The sequence below is a fragment of the Crocuta crocuta genome, unplaced genomic scaffold (genome assembly GCF_008692635.1).
Source record: "Crocuta crocuta isolate KB4526 unplaced genomic scaffold, BGI_CrCroc_1.0 scaffold25, whole genome shotgun sequence".
Lineage (NCBI taxonomy): Eukaryota > Metazoa > Chordata > Mammalia > Carnivora > Hyaenidae > Crocuta > Crocuta crocuta.
Window position 1 is genome coordinate 20,368,054 of NW_027532015.1, and position 20,335 is coordinate 20,388,388.

Sequence of the window (20,335 nt, forward strand, 5' to 3'; positions counted from 1 at the left end):
TTAGCCTAATCTATTCCATTCTCAGAGTTCAAAATATATCCCACTCTCCAATTTCCTGGAACTACTTAGAAGCTATACTACTTGGTTTACACACTTTAATGCTTTATAATATTCTGTATTTATGATGTCTTATTGTTTCTCATGTGCTGTTACCTTTATAAATATATCCTGAGTTTATTAAAGACCCTGATCATACTTCTACTGTTAAGTTTTAATTAAGAAAAAGACAAATACACATGAAACCAAATGTCCCAACAAAATATAAAGTTGTATTGTCTTTTTAAAAATTTTGTTTTAATGTTTTTTGTTTTTTAAAATTTATTTCTGAGAGAGATACAGTGTGAGCAGGGGAGGGTCAGAGAGAGAGGGAGATACAGAATCTGAAACAGGCTCCAGGCTCTGAGCTGGCAGTCAGCACAGAGACGGACACGGGGCTTGAACCCATGAACCGTGAGATCATGACCTGAGCCAAAGTCAGACGCTTAACCGACTGAGCCACCCAGGCGCCCCAAAGTTGTACTGTCTTAATTACAAAGGCACTAATTTAATTCTCCAGCTGAATGCTGATAACTTAACATAATGATGCTAACACATTGTAAGTCTGCAATAAATACATGTTCACTACTTCTTAGAAAGATCATTTCCAGGGACACATGTAAAATTTCACTGAGATCTGAACTCCCTGGCTAAGTTCATACTAAAAACAACTTATCACAAATGCTAAAGCATACTTGCTTATTTGAGAATGGGGAAGAATTACTGTTATTACAAAACAGGAAGAAACCTTTCTCCAAGAGTAATGAATTAAGTGACTATCGGGGCTCTTATTCCATAGAAGTGGGAGATGAGGTATACCACTGATGATTGGAGAAAGTATTATTAATTGAAATGATAATAGAAAAGTTTGCCTTCTCTGTAAAAACTGTGCTAAAGTTATACTTGGTTAATTAGAACATGCCAAAATCAGATTGCAATGCTTAAATTAGCTGATGTGATCTTCTAAACTGGTTTTATACTAAATTAGAAATAATATTCTTTGAGTCCCACTATCTATCTATTGTGATCATTCAAAAAAGTTTTTGTGGATAATTCTATTAATATTTATTAGGAAAATCATATAGTGCAGTGGTATAATTTAAAATTGGCATTTTTCAAAGTAAAAAAAAATCCCAATTACGTCATTGTAGATTTCCTAAAAGCTTTAATGGTTTGTGAAAAAGGTAAAAAAAGGAAAAAAAGATAAACTGATGTCAAAGGCTAAAATTAAGTCTCAGAATTTTCTGAATATTTTTGTTTTCATGATCAGAATTGTCCACTGATGACAGTTTTACATTTTTGTGGTTTTAATAAAGCACAGTTTTCCTTTAAAGTAAGTTTTATTAAAATAAAATTATAAGACTTAAGTATGAGGAAAGTTCTGTTACATTCTTATGCCCAAATACAATGCCAATGATTTCTTATGAAATGTAAGAAAAGGAGCATTTTCTAGAAGAGAACAAAGAGCGAAAAGGAAAATAAGGTCTTTGACCCAAAATATTTCTTCATGCCTGGATCTGTCAAGAGAAGTAAAATGGGAGCTATCTAGTCTTACTTTATTTTTGTTGCTTCATTACAGAAGGATGTTCAGTTTCCATTTTCCCTACTTTAACTCATGATATTTCATTGAAATGAACCCCTATAAACTTGGGAATATATAAACATGAATATTTATCTTTATCAAACACAATTCAAATAAAGGACTGTAGAAAAAAAACATTTATTGGGTGTTTTTATTTCCAGTTAATATGTTGATTCTGCTAATTCATTAAAATTAAAAGTGACTAAAAGCCCTTTGGGGGTCTCTACATGATACTTCATTTAGCTAGAAAGTTGGAGAGGTGGGGCAGTGGGGTCATCTGAGCAGTGTACTAGAACAAGCATTATACAATAGATGGATGAAGAGACTCACTGAAGTAAACACACTCCTAATTAAGCACATCCAGAAATGTGGAAGAAGTTAGTAATAAGAGAAAAATTTTAAGAACATACTATGCACCAAAGGCTGGCTGAGCTCTATGTCCAATTATTTCGTAACAATCACTGTAAGAAGGTCTGTTAACATTATATAACCACTGAAACTTAAAGACACCAATGCCAAATTTGTAGGGCAAGTAGAATACCAGGTCTTACTGACACCATAATTAAATTCAATTACCTTGAATTAGAGTCAAGGTTTCTACCCTTGCATTTCCCCAGAATACAGTATATCAGTCTCCTATTGACAAGGTCAGGCATGAAGAATGTTACTCATTCTTGTTTTGTATTTCATTTAAAATAAAAATTGGTTTCTCAATTGTGTAACCAATATTTCTCTCTCCTACAAGGTTAGGATTTTTATTGTTAATTCTGACTGACTAGGTGCTGTGATTGAGCTCTTTCTCTGCACGGAAATGAAATCCTTGACCTAGGATTCTGTTTCCTAAGCACAAAATTATTCTAGCTGCACAGGTCTTCCAATTACGGACAAAATACTTCCATATTAGAATGTTCTAGCTCTGTGATAACATCATAATACTCTCCAGAACATGGTACAAGATGCGCTTCTTGACAGATTTTCTTCAAAAAAAGACAACCAAAAATATTTTTATGTTGTATTTTAATACCACCGTTTTGTTCTACATAAAAACTGCTCTATTTTCTCCTCTTGATCCACACTTTCCATTGCCAATAGTTTCATTTATGTAGGAGGTACAAGCTGACTGGGCACGGGGGTAGTGAATCGTAATTTCAGCCGTGCCAGTTAATTCTAAATGACCTTCAGCAAGTTACTGAACTTCCCTACTTCCCAATTGCACCAACTGTAAAACCAGGATAATCCATCCTTGCCCTCACAGGCATTTTAAGGACTCAATAAACAGACAGAAAGTGCTGCACACGCAGCAGCTTCCACTATTTACGAGTTACATCTATTTGGGGATAAAATTATCTGTCACTTGTTTTCTTTAAGTAACCTGTTTGCTTCAAGTCTTAAAACAGCTTGTAGAGTAACAGTTATCAGCCAGACTGTAGCCAGACTGCCCGGGTCAGACTCCAAGTCTGTTATTTACTAGTTGTGTAATCTGCAACCAAGAGAGGTTCTACATTTGTGCACCAGGTGTGTTAAGAGCACTTACCGCACATAAGGTGCTACGAAGAGTAGTGAGCTAACGTACGTTCAAAACACCTAGAAAAGTACATGGAATACAGCCATTTCTCTTGAGATTTTAGAACTGTGGAGAACCAATTTATTTCAACATTTCTTTAGCTTGAATTGAAATACAATCATAGCTAAAACCCTACTCAAGAATACTCTTTAGGTTTTTAATTAAGACAGTGGAATCCACTCAAGTGAAAAAAATGTATTCTTTATGAGTCACCATCCTCTTTTTCTCTGTAATTAAAGTGTCCTGCTTTGGCTGTCTTACTATCTTACTCTAAATATGCTTTGTAGTAATATTAGCAAAACAAACATCAGAAGGGTAAACACACAGGTAAAAGGATGGCATTTGAATGCAAATAGCTATATTTCTTCAAGTTTGTTTATTTTTCATTTAAAAACAATCCCTACCCAATTACATCTGTCAGTCCCCAGTACTTTTAAAAACAATATTGAAGAAACGTGAAACAATGATTTTGCTTCAGTTCAAGGATTGCAGCCTTGTCTCTAAATCCTCTGCAGAATTTATTCCAGTCTCACACGAGTTTTGTTAGAGCTGAAAACTGTCTGTACTCCCCAGTAAGAGAGGAGACACAATGAAAGTAGCAAGAGCTATAAAAAAATATAGGGATTTCTGTTTTGAACCTGAAAAGGAGGTCTCTTCACATGCCCCCAGTCTTCTTTTGCTTTTTTAAAAATTTCTGGGCTGAGGCCACTCACAGGTAAAAAATCAGAGAAAGACAATCTCAGGGTTTATACTTTAGAAGAATCCTAAGGGTAATGAACTGTCTCCAAATGCCTCCTACAATTAAGGAAGCGAGTGTGTGCACACAGCTTCAGGACAAAGAGGCTACCATCTTCAAAATGACTCAGAAAAGATGGCAAATAAAACAAGTAGGATTAAAACTTTTATGTCTATGGTTAAGATTTGAATAGTCTTTATTTTAGGTTTACTTATTTGAGAGAGGGGGGAGGAACAGAGAGAGAAGGAGACAGAATCCCAAGCAGGCTCCACGTGGTCATTACACATGGTGAGATCATGACCTGAGCCAGAGATCATGACCTGAGCTGAAATCAAGAGTTGGACACTAACTGACTGCGCTGAGCCACCTAGGTGCTCCAAATAAAGAGTCTTTAAAATGAAGTTCCTTTTGGTGTGCCTGGGTGGCTCAGTGGGTTAAGCGTCCGATTTCGGCTCTGGTCATGATCTCATGGTTTGTGAGTTCGAACCTCACATTGGGCTCTGTGCTGACAGCTCAGAGCCTAGAGCCTGCTTCAGATTCTGTGTCTCCCTCTCTCTCTTCCCCTCCCCTGCTCACACTCTCTCTCTCTCTCTCTCAAAAACAAACATTAAAATTTTTAAAAATTAAGTTCTTTTTGAGATTATACATTAGCAGTGGTTTTTATTTTTTTAATTAAATTTACCTACTTCTATTTAAATCCAAGTTAGTTAATATACAGTGTAATAATGATTTTAGGAATAGAATTCAGTGATTCATCACTTATGTATAACACCCAGTGCTCATCCAAACAAATGTCCTCCTTAATGCACATCGCCTCAGCCAACACTCTGCCAGAAACCCTCAGTCTGTTCTCTGAATTTAAGAGTCTCTTATGGTTTGTCTCCCTCTCTGTTTTTATTTTTGCATCCCTTCCTCTATGTTCACCTGTTTTGTTTCTTATATTCCACATATAAGTGAAATCATATGAAATTTGTCTTTCTCTGATTTATTTCTCTTAGCATAATACACTCTAGCTCCATCCACATTGTTGCAAATGGCAAGATTTCAATCCTTTTGAGATGATACATTAGCAGTGGTTTTAATAGTGTGTTCATAAACATGGCCTCAGAGAGGTAAACCTGGTCTACTATTTATCTAATGATTAAAAAGAAAACATTTTGATTAATAAGCCTATTAAGCTACAATTTAGCATAAGGAACATACATTAGTAGAGAAAAGTAATAAAACGAGTCAATACAGTGGATATTATCAAAATGCCAAGGAAAAATCCTCCAGAAAAAAACTGATTCAGCAATCAATCAATCAATCAATCCTCTTATGAAATGAGAAGTCCTAACCAATAAGGTGAGCATTATGGAATAAAGACTCTGTATTACAGGACGAGCAAGGCTGCATTACTTTCATGTTGTCGTAGAAAAGAGAACAGATGTCGCTGCTTCTCTGCTGTATATAAAAGAGTCTCCTGAGTCAGGAATTAATGCTATTGTAGGAGATAAAATGAGACCCTGCTACACTACTGTTCCAACAACTTTGCGGGCACACCGTAATGACAGCGTCACACACCTTACACTGTGAAGGGCTGCTGTGGCATCACAGTGCTTGGCCTAAGAACTGTTTTTTTTTTTAATATAATTTATTGTCAAATGGGTTTCCATACAACACCCAGGGCTCATCCCAACAAGTGCCCTCCTCCATGCCCATCATCCACTTTCCCCTCTCCCCCACTCCCCATCAACCCTCACTGTGTTCTCAGTATTTAAGAGTCTCTTATGGTTTGCCTCCCTCCCTTTTCTGTAACTTTTTATTTTTTCCCTTCACCTCCTCCATGGTGTTCTGCTAAGCTTCTTAAGATTCATATATGAGTTAAAATATATGATACCTCTCTTTCTTTGACTTATTTCAGTTAGCATAATACCCTCCAGTTCCATCCATGTTGCTGCAAATGGCCAGATTTCATTCTTTCTCATTGCCAACTACTATTCCATTGTATAGATGAATCATATCTTCTTTATCCATTCATCAGTTGATGGACATTTAGGCTCTTTCCATGACTTGACTATTGTTGAAAGTGCTACTATGAGCATTGGGGTACATGTGCCCCTGTGCATCAGCATTCCTGTATCCCTTGGGTAAACTCCTAGCAGTGCTATGCCTGAGTCATAAGGTAGTTCTATTTTTAATTTTTTGAGGAACCTCCACACTGTTTTCCAGAGCAGCTGCACCAGTTTGCATTCCCACCAATAGTGCAAGAGGGTTTGTATTTTAACTCAAATTGGGCTTCTCTCTGGTGCGCACTAACCACTACACAGATTTGGCTCAGATTTCCAAGAACTAGACTATGTTTAAACTTCCACAGCTCCTGATCCACATCTGGTAGCCCACTGGCTGAAAGGGGAAACAGGCTTTACATGGCCAGGTAATGCCAAGTCCTCTAAAAAACTTTCTCCAATTGTTAATACCAAACCCTCGGGCTCGGAAAGCCTCAGAAAGCAAAACAAAGCTTTAAAGATTCCTAAATCAACCTTTGTAATCTTTTAGAACTTTTGGCTCTAAATTAATGTTATGCTACTTGATCTTGCTGTTCTGCAAAATGAAGAGATTTTTAGAAGCTTATAGTCTCATATTTATGTTAGTTTGTTTTCCCATCTGTTTAACAGTGCCCTCCTCAATTGTACAGACTAGCTCTTGGTGTGTCTAGCAAATCGGATTCATCCTCAAAATATAAATCAGATTAATAGGTGCAATTCCTACAACTGCTCACCGTAATTCTGAGTAGAAACACTGGTCCTACAACTTGAGAATCCATTTTAATGGCCTATAATGACCTGAACAGACTGAAATTTTTCATTGGACTTAGGTTAGTGATAGGCATTTGCCTTGCAAAGTAACCCAAGCATTTGGCAGATATTTAAAACATGCTTTATTATGTTTCTGGAGCTATGTCTAAGCAGGCTTAACCAACATGGGAGCTCGAAACATTCCATGATTTTTAATAGAGATAGCACCTAATTTAGAAACACAATTACAAGCAGCTGTAGAACAGATTTCACGAGGATAAGCCTATGTGGGATAGATGCCGATGTTCTCCAATTGGCAACATGTTTAATTATTACTCCAGAGAAAGGTCTTTATATTCAACAATAATTCTCAAACCCTCATATATAGGTCACCTGCACCCATCTCCTGGGGGTGCTTGCTAAAAATGAACTGGGATGCACCTTACATTTCCTGAACTGGTATCTCTAGAGGTGATACTTCAAAAGCTGCATTTTAACAAACAGCTGATGAATGATGCAAAACGAAGTTTGAAACCCATACGTTTTATTAAGATATGGAGAGGTGTACACATACTTTTATTCAGCTGGAGACTCGTGGAGACTTAAGGTTACCAGTCCTCAGACAAAGTCGGCCACTGACCGGGAGGCCCCTGCCTCACCATCCGGCTTCCAGGAGCGCTGTGAGGGCAGAGGAGCCGCTGCCCTTCCCCAGCGGAGAAAACCTTCCCACTGAAAACACCAGGCACGACAGACACTCCTCACACTTCTGATGAATCGGTGTAACTGAAAAGGACGGCAGACTCTCCACACTGGGATTCACTCATATCCCAACCATCCATTTGACAAACTGCTACAGGAAAAAAGATCTATACATTTAGCATGCTGACAAAAGGACTCAAGGTGATGCCACCTTCATGGGGGGCAGAGCCTCCCAGCTCGGATACCTGGGAACAAGTGTTCTGAGTTCTACAAGTTCCCGACAGCTCTCCCAGAAGCTAGTGTTGCCATCTGGTCACCCAGAGGCGGTCCCGTTCACTTCCCTGGTGTGCCATAGAAAGCGTCGTCATTTCTGTGGTATTTTCCATGTGAGGCAGGAATTACGACGACCATGGTTTTGAAAGCACTGCCTCATTCATAAAAGAGTGCCAGTATGTATTTGGGGGATTCATCTCATCATTTCATAATCACCCCAGAGATATCCGGTGTGGGAATCTAACAAAGTCAAGAATGCAGGTGTTTTACCAGAACAAATACGTCATACAGCTGTTGCCTTTTAGGTTATAAAATTGCTATGTTTCCTTTGAAGGCTGGTGGATGACAAGGTCACCCTGCATCCTTACTGTGTGCCAGGTGGCGTGCTTGGTGCTGAGGGCATCTCAGGACCAGAGACAACGTGGCCTCTGCCCTCAGGGAGCTTATTGTCAAGCAACTCACACAGACTCTGAAGTATTTACACAAACTGTCAATAGCATCGGGATGTGCACTGTGCAGGCATGGAATGAGGAACCTGAACTACTCTAGCAGACCAGATAAAGCTTCCCTGAGGAAACGACACTGACCTTGAAGCCTGCAAAAATGAGAGACCAGCTAGGAGATGGCAGGCATGGAGGCTCTAGGCAGAGAGAAAGGATGTCTGAGAACCAAGGTGTTTGAAGCATTAAGTTTAAAAATGAGCCTGGCAGAGAGGTAAAGCTGGGGAGCGGAGCAGGGGCCAGATAACAAAGAACCTTGCAGGTCACGTTCAGAATTAAGGGTCTTAATTTCAGGAGTAATGGGAAGTCACTGAAAGTTTCAAGCAGGAAGATATACTTCCAAATACATTTTTTAAATGCAGACTCTTAGGCTAGCCTGCTTCCAGGCTTCTTTGTGGGCCTCTGGGCCCTTAAATCTGAATTCTGTGGAGGTCCCTGGGAATCTGATGCAAGTCTAGGAGCTACTGCTGTGGAACTTTAGTTGTCTATGGGCCCAGCGGGAACAGGCAGCCTGTGAACTTGCCCTTACAATAATGGTTATACAGCAACCTGGGTGGCTCAGGCAGTTGAACATCCAACTTCGGCTCAGGTTATCTCATGGTTCGTGAGTTGGAGCCCCACCTCGGGCTCACTGCTGTCAGCCTGTCAGCCAAGAGTCTGTGTCAGATCCTCTATTCCCCTCTCTCTGCTTACACTCTCCCAAAAAGAAAGAAAGAAGGAAAGAAAGAAGGAAAGAAGAAGGAAAGAAAGAAAGAAAGAAAGAAAGAAAGAAAGAAAGAAAGAAAGAAAGAAAGAAAGAAAGAAAGAAAGAAAGAAACGTATGTATGTATGTATGTTATGGTATGAAAAGGAATACACGATCCTTGCACTGTTAATTGATCTGGCCTTGTTAGGTCAGCTTCCAGATCAAAAGCAATGCCAGCGTAGCACTCATTCTGGTGGACCCTCCAGCATCGGAATCAGATGAATGGAATGGCATAGCGGACACTGTCAGTGCCTGGCCCATGTGCCCTGGACAGCACTTTCTGCCACAGAGGCCGGCTCTCACCTTCTCTGCTCCTCTTTCCTGCGTGGTTAAGCTGCGCTCGGGCTGCCCTGCCCACTGTGCAGGGGAGTCACTGCGTGCTTCCTCCCCTGGCAGCTTCACGTTGCGGCTGAAGGTAACCAGGGTTTGAGTACCTCAGCACCTTTACCCCTGTGCTGGGAAGACTCGGAGGTGTGTGTTTTACACGGGCTCCCAGAGTGGTCGCAGCAGGCCCATGTTCCTGCAATCTCTAGGTGGTCATCCCTGTGACCACAAGGCTCTCATGGGCTGTCTTCTTTTCTCCAACTCACTTCCTCACTCCCCTCCTGGTATCTTCCTTCCCTCCCAAATAAACCACCTGCAACTGAATCTCTGTCTCGGGTCTGCTTCTGGGCGTGCAAAGGGTCTCCTGCTGGGCCAGAGTGCATTTAAAAGAAAAAACACAGTGGTCTGGCTACCAACTTTAATGGAGTATTACAAAGGATGCAAAGAACATGTGTTAAAACCTGAATAAAAAATTCCATTCGTGTCAGCAATGAATATGGGAAAAGAAGAAAGAACACAATCAGGTTTCAAGAGAATCGTCTTGAATGCTATGTTCAAAGTTTAACCTAGGAATGTCAAAGAAATGGGCCAGCCTTTCTTTTACTCGTTTACAGTTCTTATACTGTACAACAAATAAGTAACCTACCCCCTTGTAACATGAATACGAACTACCGTTTACTGAGGGCTTACTACTTACTAGTTAGTCACTGTTCTTAGCATTGCACAGCTCACTATTTCATCCCTAAATCCGGTTAAAGAAATTATAATCCAAAGCCTTTGTATTTACTCTTAAAATGAAAAAATATTAAGTATGTTCACACAGATTCACTTAGAGCAGAGAAATTAGCTAACTTTTCCCCTGTTAATTCTACCTTAGATCAAACCATCCTCAAGCCAGAAGATACACTTTTTGTTAGCAATTTTTCTTTTATTAACACCTATGATATGTTGCCATCTCATGACCATTTATATCTAAGAGACCAAGCGCCATTCTTAAAAAATTTTTTTTAAATGCTTATATATTTTTGAGACAGAGAGAGACAGAGCATGAGCAGCGGAGGGGCAGAGAGAAAGGGAGACACAGAGTCTGAAACAGACTCCACTGTTAGCACAGAGCCCGACGCGGGGCTTGAACCCACGAACTGAGAGATCATGACATGAGTCGAAGTCGGACGCTTAACCGACTGAGTCACCCAGCCACCCCCATTTTGATTGCTGTAAGAACTAGTGACTGCCTGCAGAAGAAAAAAAGAAAATAATCTGAAGCCAAGTTTTTCAAGAATCTGAAAGAAATTTAAATTTTAAACAAGTAAATAAATCTGTGTTATTTTGAAACATATTGTTTCTTCAAATATGCATAGTGAAGCATTTAGTTTGAAATATCAAAATGTCTGCAAGTGTCTCTTAAAAATATTTCTGCATAAAAAAAAAAAAAAACAGTGAGGGGCGCCTGGGTGGCTTAGTCGGTTAAGCGTCCGACTTTCGCTTCGGTCATGATCTCNNCGGTCCCCCTCCTCCTCCCCCCCAAAAAAAAAAAAAAAAAATTAAAAAAAAAAAAAAAAACAGTGAGAAGAAAATCTAGGTCAAAAATGTTCCCCTCTAAAACAGAGGGGCCATTTTGATGGTCTCCCTCATGTTCCTTTGACTGCATGTAACTAATCAAATCTCTCAGGTTACTTCTAGCTATGAAAAAAATATATAGTAAATCTGGAAAGAGAAAGCCATGAAGAAATCTGAACAAAGTCTCTGAAATCATGAATAATGGAATATTCATTTACCAGATTCTGGCACCCAACAATGAAAGCAGACCACTTGAAGAAATTTGAATACAAATTAAGGTAAGTATTCATTCACACAAAGTAATGGCAGGTCAGAATTCACAGACTCAAAAGACAGTATGGGCTAAAAATCCATGACACAGAAGAATATTTAGATAGGAAACATGTGTGATATGTGGTGTGTGTGTATATATATATATATGTTTATATATATATATAAACANGCTGTGAGGAGACTCTGGTCCTAGGAATCTGGCCTGGAGCCCAGACAGTGAAAAGCCTGTGAGACAGACCTGCTGCCACTTCAGAGTACTCTGTTGACATTATAAACATTATCTTGGCTTCTGAAATCTCATACTAGGTTTTCTTACCACCTTGTGGGTCAGAATCAATGAACTCTATATCTGTAATCATTACTATATGATTAGTACTTTATTTGTCTTAAAATTCCTCATATGATATGACCTCATTTTGGAGTGCTGGGTTGGGTAAAATGAGTTTATGTTTATTAGTCACGTATTATGGGTAAAAAAACAAAATCCTCTTCTTGTTATTAATTAAAGAAGTTATAGCTCCCCCCCATCCAGAAGATAAAATTGCTTTCCTTTAAGAATACTGACACTTTAAATACCATTACTCCAATAGCATTGCTGTGAATTTAGAATCAGATTTATTAATTCAAATGTCCACCTGGTTCATCTATAGGAATGGAAGTTACAAAATATATAAATAAAAAACTATGTAGCCTTAAGCTTTAAAATACTCCAAAAAAGAAACTCCCAAAACCTAAGTGCTAAGGCATACCTTTCCACTAATCTGGTTTTTTTAAAAGTAGTATCCCTAGTTAATGTAAGGGCACAGACCTTTTACTTAAAGATCTATCAAACAAAATTCAGATTTTTGCTGACTAATCCACTGAGCTTAAAACACACCAACTCAACTCTACAAGTGAAATCAAAACTAAATGCCTGAGCTTATATAGTTGACCCTTTAACAACACGGGTTTCAACTTGGCAGGTCCACTTATACCTGATTTGTATGGTTGTTTTTTTTTACAATAAATATACATATACTACCGTAAATGCATTTTCTCTTATTTATAATTTTCTTAATAACATTTTCTCTAGCTTACTTTATTGTAAGCATACCATATACAATACATACAACATACAAAATATGTGTTAATGAACTATTTACATAATTGGTAAGGCTTTCTGTTAACAGTAAACAATAGGCTATTAGTAGTTCAGTTTTTTGGGACTCAAAAGTTATACGTGGATTTTCAACTGTGTGGGGGAGGGGGATCAGTGCCCCTAATCTTCATGTCATTCAAGGGTCAACTGTACTACTTAAGATCTTAATAATTAAAAGCAATAACATATATGCAAGTACTTGGCATAAGCATGAAAAAGAAATAACATCCATTCTTTACAAAAATATAGACATCTTTCTCATGAAGGATGGCTCTATATGTTGATCAGTTCATTCAGAAATATGAAGTAAAATGACTGGAATTTCTAAACTTCTAACACCCCAAAAGTACAACTAAAAGATGAATAAGTAAGAAGAAAGCCTGTCTGATTCAGATACGCTTGTATAAACCCTCTGCTTATTTTTTTTAAATCCAACTACCGATCTCCATCATCATTTTACATGAAATGAAATGCATTTTCAATAATGTCCAAGAAAAGATAAGCGTAGAACAGAAAGCATCTGAGACAGAAAACCTCTTTCAACCAGAGGACTTGTAAACAACACTAATATTATCACTCTAATTACCTGATTTCAGGAGATGAAGAGATTTCATTTGTGTCTGCCCTTTTATTTCGTGGAAATGATGGACTAGCTGGAGGCATCTCACCACTTAAGCGATCTGGGAAAATTCGGTCTTTATTCAAATTGATTTCTGAATAGGGACAGTTGGCAGCACTAAAATATTAAAAGAAAAAGAAAAGCACATTCTTAGAACATCCATTAGAACATACTTTAATTAAATGACAGGCTCCAGAATATAAAACTCCAAAATTTAACTATTATGTTAATACATGTATATATGTAGAATTAAACAGAGTATGATTTTTTTTGTTGCTGTTAAGGTTTTTATTTACTTATTTTGAGAAAGAGAGAGAGAGAGCAAGTGGAGGAGGGTCAGAGAGAGAGAGAGAAAGAATCTCAAGCAGGCTCTTTGCTGTCAACATGGAGCCCGATGTGGGGCTCAAACTCACAAACTGTAGAGATCATGACCTTAACTGAGATCAGGAGTTGGACACTTAACCAACTAAGCCACCAAGTGCCCCTAGTGTATGAAATATTTTATCTCTAAGACATAATTTAAGTCTCTTCTGATAGAAAATGTGTCTTTGCACTAGATGTTCAGAACACAATCGGATGAAATCTGTGGAACTGTGCACTGATCACTGAAGGATTCTCTCTGCATATGGTCCCAGGGCAGAGTCTGTTCATATCTGTAGGAACAATCAGCCCCATAGGAGGGTTGGTGACAGAGGTGGGACAGAGAGAGACAGATGGACGGATAGAGCAGATCTGTTTCCTAAAGTGATCCTCCAAGCTCAGGGTCATCACAGGTCATTTCATTTCCTGTTGGCCTCCAAAGGAAGGAGGTTCCCCCACGTTCCTGTCTCCAGGTCCAGATGTACACCTGATATCCTAGGCAGTACATATATTTATCTGTAGTTAATCCTGTGTCTGATACAAAAGGAGACTAGAGGCCAACTGGGATAATGACCCATCTAGCTCACTTCCCTCATTCTGGTGACCCCTGGACTCCTGGTTGGTCTCTCAGGTCCCATTTGGGGCTCATTCCTGCTATCAAGCAAAAGAAATCTAGGTCACTAATTGTTAAATCAACATTAAGTCAGTATCATCCTCTGCCTAGGCCTCAGCTTTCCAGTCTTCGGAATAACTGTGCAACCTCCGTATCTCTGGCCTCTAATACATAATGAACCCCTCCAACTAAATGCCCATCCTGCCCTCTGTTTTTAGGAGGCCTCCTTACATCTGGAAGTGGTTTGGATCTTAGATAAATTATATTAGTGTCTTATATGTTCTTCAGGTGATAATCACCCAGGGAAAATTTTTAAACAATGTATGTCTATTCTCCACCAAGGGAATCAGATACACTCTCCTAGGAGAAGGAGGGAAGGGTTTGAAAATGATCCTAAGTGATTCTGATAACAGCCTATAGAACCTATCACAGAGATCTTGAAAGCTAAAATACAATCTTAATTTTATTTAACTAAATATTACGCTACACTGACACCTGTGCAAAAGACAAAAATAACACTTGATCACGTGTTGACATAAATGTACATAATGCTAACCCGACAATAAAAACAAGAAATAAGCAGTAATATTTATGGAGCACTTACTATATATCAAGCACTGTGCTAAAGTATTTTTCCATTCAGCGTTTTACTTAACCTTCACAGTACCCTACGAGGGCTTCTCATGAGACAAACTAAGGCTTAAAATGCTTAGGTAACTTGTCTTTAATTATCTCATTAATTTGTTCACTCCTCCTGATGGAAGGACCCAGGTGGCAGCCTCTGCCCAGAGACATTTCAGTTTTCTGCCCACACTGTAAGGTGTCACAGGCCTGAGGAAGGGGAGAAGCCTATTCCCTGAGGCTCCCCTGAGGGAGGTGGAGGCCTGCTGCAAGAGTTCCGCTCCGGAAGGGTCCAGGGGTCCCTGAAGGATGGACGGTGTCGGCGAGGGAGGGATGAGAGAGGCGAGATTCTTTCTAGTCACCAGCCAGGCCTCTCCGCACTGTCTGAGACTGAACTTTATTTTATGATTTAGTGTTTGGGGGACAGCACAGGAGTGGCATTCTGATGATAAATCCTTTTATCAGTAAAGACTTTCTAGAACACAAAAGGATGCAGAAGGATGGGGAACAGCCCAGAAGTGACATTCTGATGATAAATCCCTTGATCAGTAAAGATTCTCCAGAGCATTGACATGCAAAAGAATGGGGAACAGCCGGAAGTGGCATTAGCATAGTAAAGGCAAAAGTTAGGCTCATCCCTTAATGGGAGGTATTAAGAAAAACAGGTCTTTCAGGAACGCAATGTTGCTCCATAATCATAAAAGAAGTTCCTACAGTAAGTTCCTTCACAAAGTACAATCATCGTATCAAGGCCAGAATGAGTCACTCCTAATACCAATTAACAAGGTGACTTGGGGGTCGGTACTCAAGCCAAAATAATTGGGTGGGGGTGGATATCGGGGTCACCATCTGACAGGAAGAGTCCTTACAACTTACCTTAACCTCATAAGGAGTTCTTACTCAACCTATGAGTTCAGAAAACAGCTCCCAACAGACTGCCTTACTTTCATCTTGATTTCAGGCAAAATATAACATCAAAAAAAAAAAAATAACTGTTAACAGACTTCAGGCAGAATATAAATGTCCCAGGGTTGCCTCATAATAAATACGTTTAAAACCAAATTCATCATCTTCAATGAACTCCCTTCTTCTGAAGAAAAAAGTAAGAAATATAACCAGCTCCTCTGCTATTCTTGAATCTTTGTTTCTGACAAAGAAAATATACTAGCCAAGCCTCAGATCATCGTCTTTAACTCTGTTCTATTCTTTCTTCCTCCTATTGTGTATTTTTATTGCAAATGTATCTACTTAGCATTTTGTGACAGCAGGAAAAAATCCAAATACAATTTTTGGGTTCTTTTGTCAAACAGAGAGTACACTGCTATTCCTAGAGTACCACAACCATCATGTTTCACTCACGGTGAAGCACCTGGCTTATAAGCAACTGGCTTTACTGAATATCTGTCTGTATATCTACCTTAAGTTTTATCAGATAAGAAGAAAGTGAAGAAAATGAGAGTCCTGTTCTTAATCCCACCTGCTCCCAAACTGGGAAGACCCACGGTATTCTTAGATGGCCTACATCTCCATCCCCAACTACACACTAGAGTGGACTTACAGTTTAGAAGTCTTAGAATGTAAGATCTAGGAGAGCAGCCCCTTCACCTATTTGTTGAATAAGTGAAGGAAGAATCTCTCTCTCTCTAAGATCCCCACATATAAACTTGGACAGCTCACAGACTGGCAAGACAGATGAAGACTTACTGTCTAAATAATCTGCCTCTTTTGGATTTTTAGGGCCAGGGAGGAATTTAAAACTCTCAACCTGAAGTAAGGGATGTGATCACAGCCCTCCAGGCAGGGATTTACTAATGGGCCAGGAGGGTCTATCAAGGCCATCCCACAATGATCAGCTATCACCCTCTCTTCTTTTGAACCCCGAGAGAAGTCAAGTGGGCTTATACACCTAGCATTCTTATACCTACTGTGGGATAGAGAGGGAAGCCAGTGGGTTCCCAGAGTGGGAGAAGATTTAAAAAAAAAAAAGGGAGAGGGGGCAAGATGTCACAAAATGCAAATGAAGTGTGCTCCAGTGACAGAGGATAACCTTCCAGAGGGATGACCAGTGCCCTGGACAAAAATCAGGGGCCTGGCCTCTGAAGCCCCACCCACTCCTGGCTAATGAGCAAGCACAACTTGTGAGACTCCGTCTTCTCACTCATAAAATGAGGATGATAACAACAGCGATTTCCTGGGCTCAAGCACATCACACACGCTAGGTGCTTTTCCAGCATTTTCTCATTTAACTCCCACAACCCTGGGAAGTTGCTCCTTGGTTTTGCAGATGTAGAAACTGAGGCTTAGAAAAGGGAATGTGCTCAGCGTCCCTCCATCAGTTCTTGGTCGACCCCGATGATGAGCTCGGGCTGCCCCCTGTTGCACTGGCTGGGGGCATGCAGGACCTTGCGATAGCAAAGAATGTCTTCATCTTTAATCTGTGACAATTCAATCCGTCTCAGTACCATCTTCTAGTGAGATGCTGCTATTACATAGTTGGTTTGTCTTCCACCAATACTCAACCTCTTGGTCAGTTTCCGTGTTCTTACATTTACAAAGTTCATACAGTTTCAAAAGTGAGTAACTTTCTAACTCACCAGTGCTGATCAAACTTCTGTGGAGATAGTGGGTTCCCATCAGTTTTATAATCATCTCCAGTTTCTCATGTACTAAGCTGTGTATGTCATGTATACATGGGTATATACACATGTAATACATATATGTGCAACTCTTTACCATTACATAGCTCCTCAGGGAGCAGAGGAAGAGATTCACGTAGGATTATACAACTATCCACCGTAAGAATTTTATTAGAGTACACCCTGTTCTGGTAGCAAATAATTTCCTATCAGCTATACATATAAATATCCCACCAGCCCCTCTAAGGAGGCAGTTTTTCCCAGGAAAGATGGGTCCAACTTATTAGGAAAGGAGGAAGAACTGCCTTGTTCACTGCTCCCCACATCACCTTTAAAATCCTTTTAATTGTGAATACATTTATTTAAATAATCAGTTAACATCTTTGGTTTTTTAAATGATCACATAATCATTCTTACACTTTTATCATTGACAAAAACCTGTAAAAAACATGAGGCAGGCTCTATCAGGCCACTGTGCTTTACACCAGAGTCCAGGCATTACAAATAGAGACTTAGAGCCATACAAGCCTGGGCTGAATTCTGGTTCTGCCACTGTCTGATCCTTGGGCATGTATGTAACTACTGCAAACCTATTCCCTTACTTGTAAAACAGAGATTAGAAGAGTACCTGCTTCACAGAGCTGATGTGAGGATTCAGTGAGGTCACACAGGTAAGTCCTAAAACAGAGCCTGGAACAAAGGAAGTCCTCAATAAACCTTACCTGTTCTCATTACTTAAAAAAGAGAAGAGTAACACTTAATCCCTATGGTGTAAAAGTGCATCAGCAAAAATAAACAACATTAAGAACTCCATGACACAACTCACTTATGGAGGTTCTCTGCTTCCGTCAGGAAAGGGTGCTACTCCATTCATGCCTCTACAGAAATCTGTTTACACCAGGCTGGCCTCCTTAGAAGTAGGGACCCTCCCTCTGTGCAGCCCGTCACCTAACCGAGCACCTGGCACAAAGCAGGCAATCAATAAGTGTATGTTTGATGCATGGATGGATGATGGATGCTGAAGTAACATAATGTTTAGAGTTTGCAGGTGTGTGTCCAAAGGCACTAATTTTTAAAACTTTCCATGGACTTTACAAGTACCTTTTAGAAGCTGTTGGAAATACTCTTCGTTTTTTTTTCTTGTTTATTTTCTCCAAGATCAAATATTACATAAAAAAGATTTACTCCTGAAGGCACTAGATATGCTGAATATCTACTTTCATAGAATGTTAGTTTTCTTTTAATCTCTTCCCCTTCTTTGACCTTTCAGTAGACCAAATGAATGAATCAAAAAGAGAAACACCATGAAACAACCCAGATTACTGCTCTCTTGCTAGAAAGAGAATTAAGCAATCCGACTACTGAATATCCCTAGAGATAAGAATAACGTCCACATTCAACTCACTCCCTGATTATTTACATTTCAACATCTGAAAACAGAACATTCTCAAATTTCATTGCTGAGACACATGTTCTATTTCTAACACCTCTTACATCAAATTCAACTATTATAATTCTTCAGAGAAGCCAAAAACAACTGCTAGTCAAAACATCGCCTTTTGTCTGCATGTTCGTAAAACTGATTATTCTTGCTAAAAGAGCAACTTTCCCTGTTATCTAAGCAAAGAATGCATGTTTTGATTTATGCAGTTTCTCAGTAAATTAATCCAAAGAGAATTTTCTCATTATGTTTTCCTAAACACGGCATTCTCAGCAAGGACAAAAATAAGTGCCAGTGAAAGGAACCTTTCAAAGAATATCCATGATGCTCCAGCTCTTCTGCAGTCTACTAATGAAATGGAAAACAAGCTGTGCCTGGTAAGGATTAATATCCTGTCACATAAAGAGCTTTGAGCATTGTAAACAGGACAGCATGGTCAGGGAGACCTAGGAGGGGCAGGTAAAGGGCCAAGAAGAACGGAAGAGATGACATGGCAGAAGCTGACAGTGGCTGCTAGGGTTTCCCAGCATCCTCGAGTCTCTAGTCAACCAATAACTCTGGCCTGGACCCATCCACAGAACTGCTAGTAATGCCCTCTGTATGACGTGGAAACAAGCACTGCCTCTTTATCAATACATGTCTTTTAAGCCAGGAGGTCTCCTTCTTCAAGAGGAAGAAGGACTAGTTCCAATTCCATTGAAAGATTTATTTTTCTTTAATGTTTATTTTTTTATATTTTGAGAAAGAGTGCAAGTTGGGGAGAGGCAGAGAGAGATGGCGAGAGAGAGCATCCGAAACAGGCTCCACGCTCAGCCCAGAGCCCAACATGGGGCTCTATCTCACAACTGTGAGGTCATGACTGGAATCGATATCAAGAGCTGAATGCGTAACTGATTGAGCCACTCAGGTGCCCTCACTGAAAGATTTATTTGCCACATTTCTCCATAAAAATCTTCCATGTTTCTCCCTGTAATCTTCCCCTTCTTTTAACAAATATAACACTGCACCTCTGAAGAAATGCTCCAAAGATAATCTCTTAAACTTTGTGAAATGGGTGTTACCCAGTGAGGAATCCCCAGAGGTCAGCGGCAGAGTGAGGAAAAGGTGGCCATGAGTGCGAGTACCGTCAGGCAGGACACAGGATTGTCACCAAAGACCTTGCCATGACAGCAAACCTCTCTGCTCAGACCTAAAGTAAACCCTAAAGAGACAATGGACATTGCTGGAAGGTGGGTTTCCTTTCCAGAAGGCCAAAACAATTCTTTCTTTGATTTTCAACTGAACCCCAATAACGTAGTATCAATATTGATCCAATTTTAAGACTTCTTCATTCTTTTCCTTCATAATTTGAGCAAACTACCTTCAGTCCAATGAACATCTTGGGGTTGTGCAGTAGAAAGACACATTTGACAAAGGTTTGATATTAGTTACTTGTTTGTATCTTATGTTTAAATTGAATTATGTGCAGCTTTTATATTTCCATTAGTCCCTGGGTTCTTTGAAGGTTGGGTCTATAATTAATTCCTGGAGCGGTGCCTTGAGAGGCAATGAGAAGGTCATGGTCAACATCACGGATCCTTGCACTAGACCGGGTGCCATTCTCTGCTCCCCTCACGGTCTCCCCAGTGCCACAGTGGCCTCATCAAACACTGGAACAGGGGACCCTGGGCGGCTCAGTTGGGTCAGCATCTGACTCCTGACTTCAGCTCAGGTCATGATCTCACAGCTGTGACACCTAGCTCGACATCAAGCTCTGTGCTGACAGTGCAGACAGAACCTGCTTAGGACTCTCTCTCTCCCTCTCTCTCTCTGCGCCTCTTCACCACACACACACACAC

The 20,335-nt window shown here is 39.8% G+C and overlaps 1 protein-coding gene across 4 annotated transcripts in view; it reads right to left on the minus strand.

Moving 5' to 3' along the window:
• The window catches only part of L3MBTL3 (L3MBTL histone methyl-lysine binding protein 3), a 120,103-nt gene that overhangs the window by 20,181 nt on the left and 79,587 nt on the right, over positions 1-20,335 (minus strand). For all 4 annotated transcript variants that reach the window (XM_077776092.1, XM_077776093.1, XM_077776090.1 and 1 more), the window contains one exon: positions 12,794-12,943. In XM_077776092.1, the coding sequence (XP_077632218.1) occupies positions 12,794-12,943 (150 nt within the window). The remainder of the gene's footprint in view (positions 1-12,793; positions 12,944-20,335) is intronic.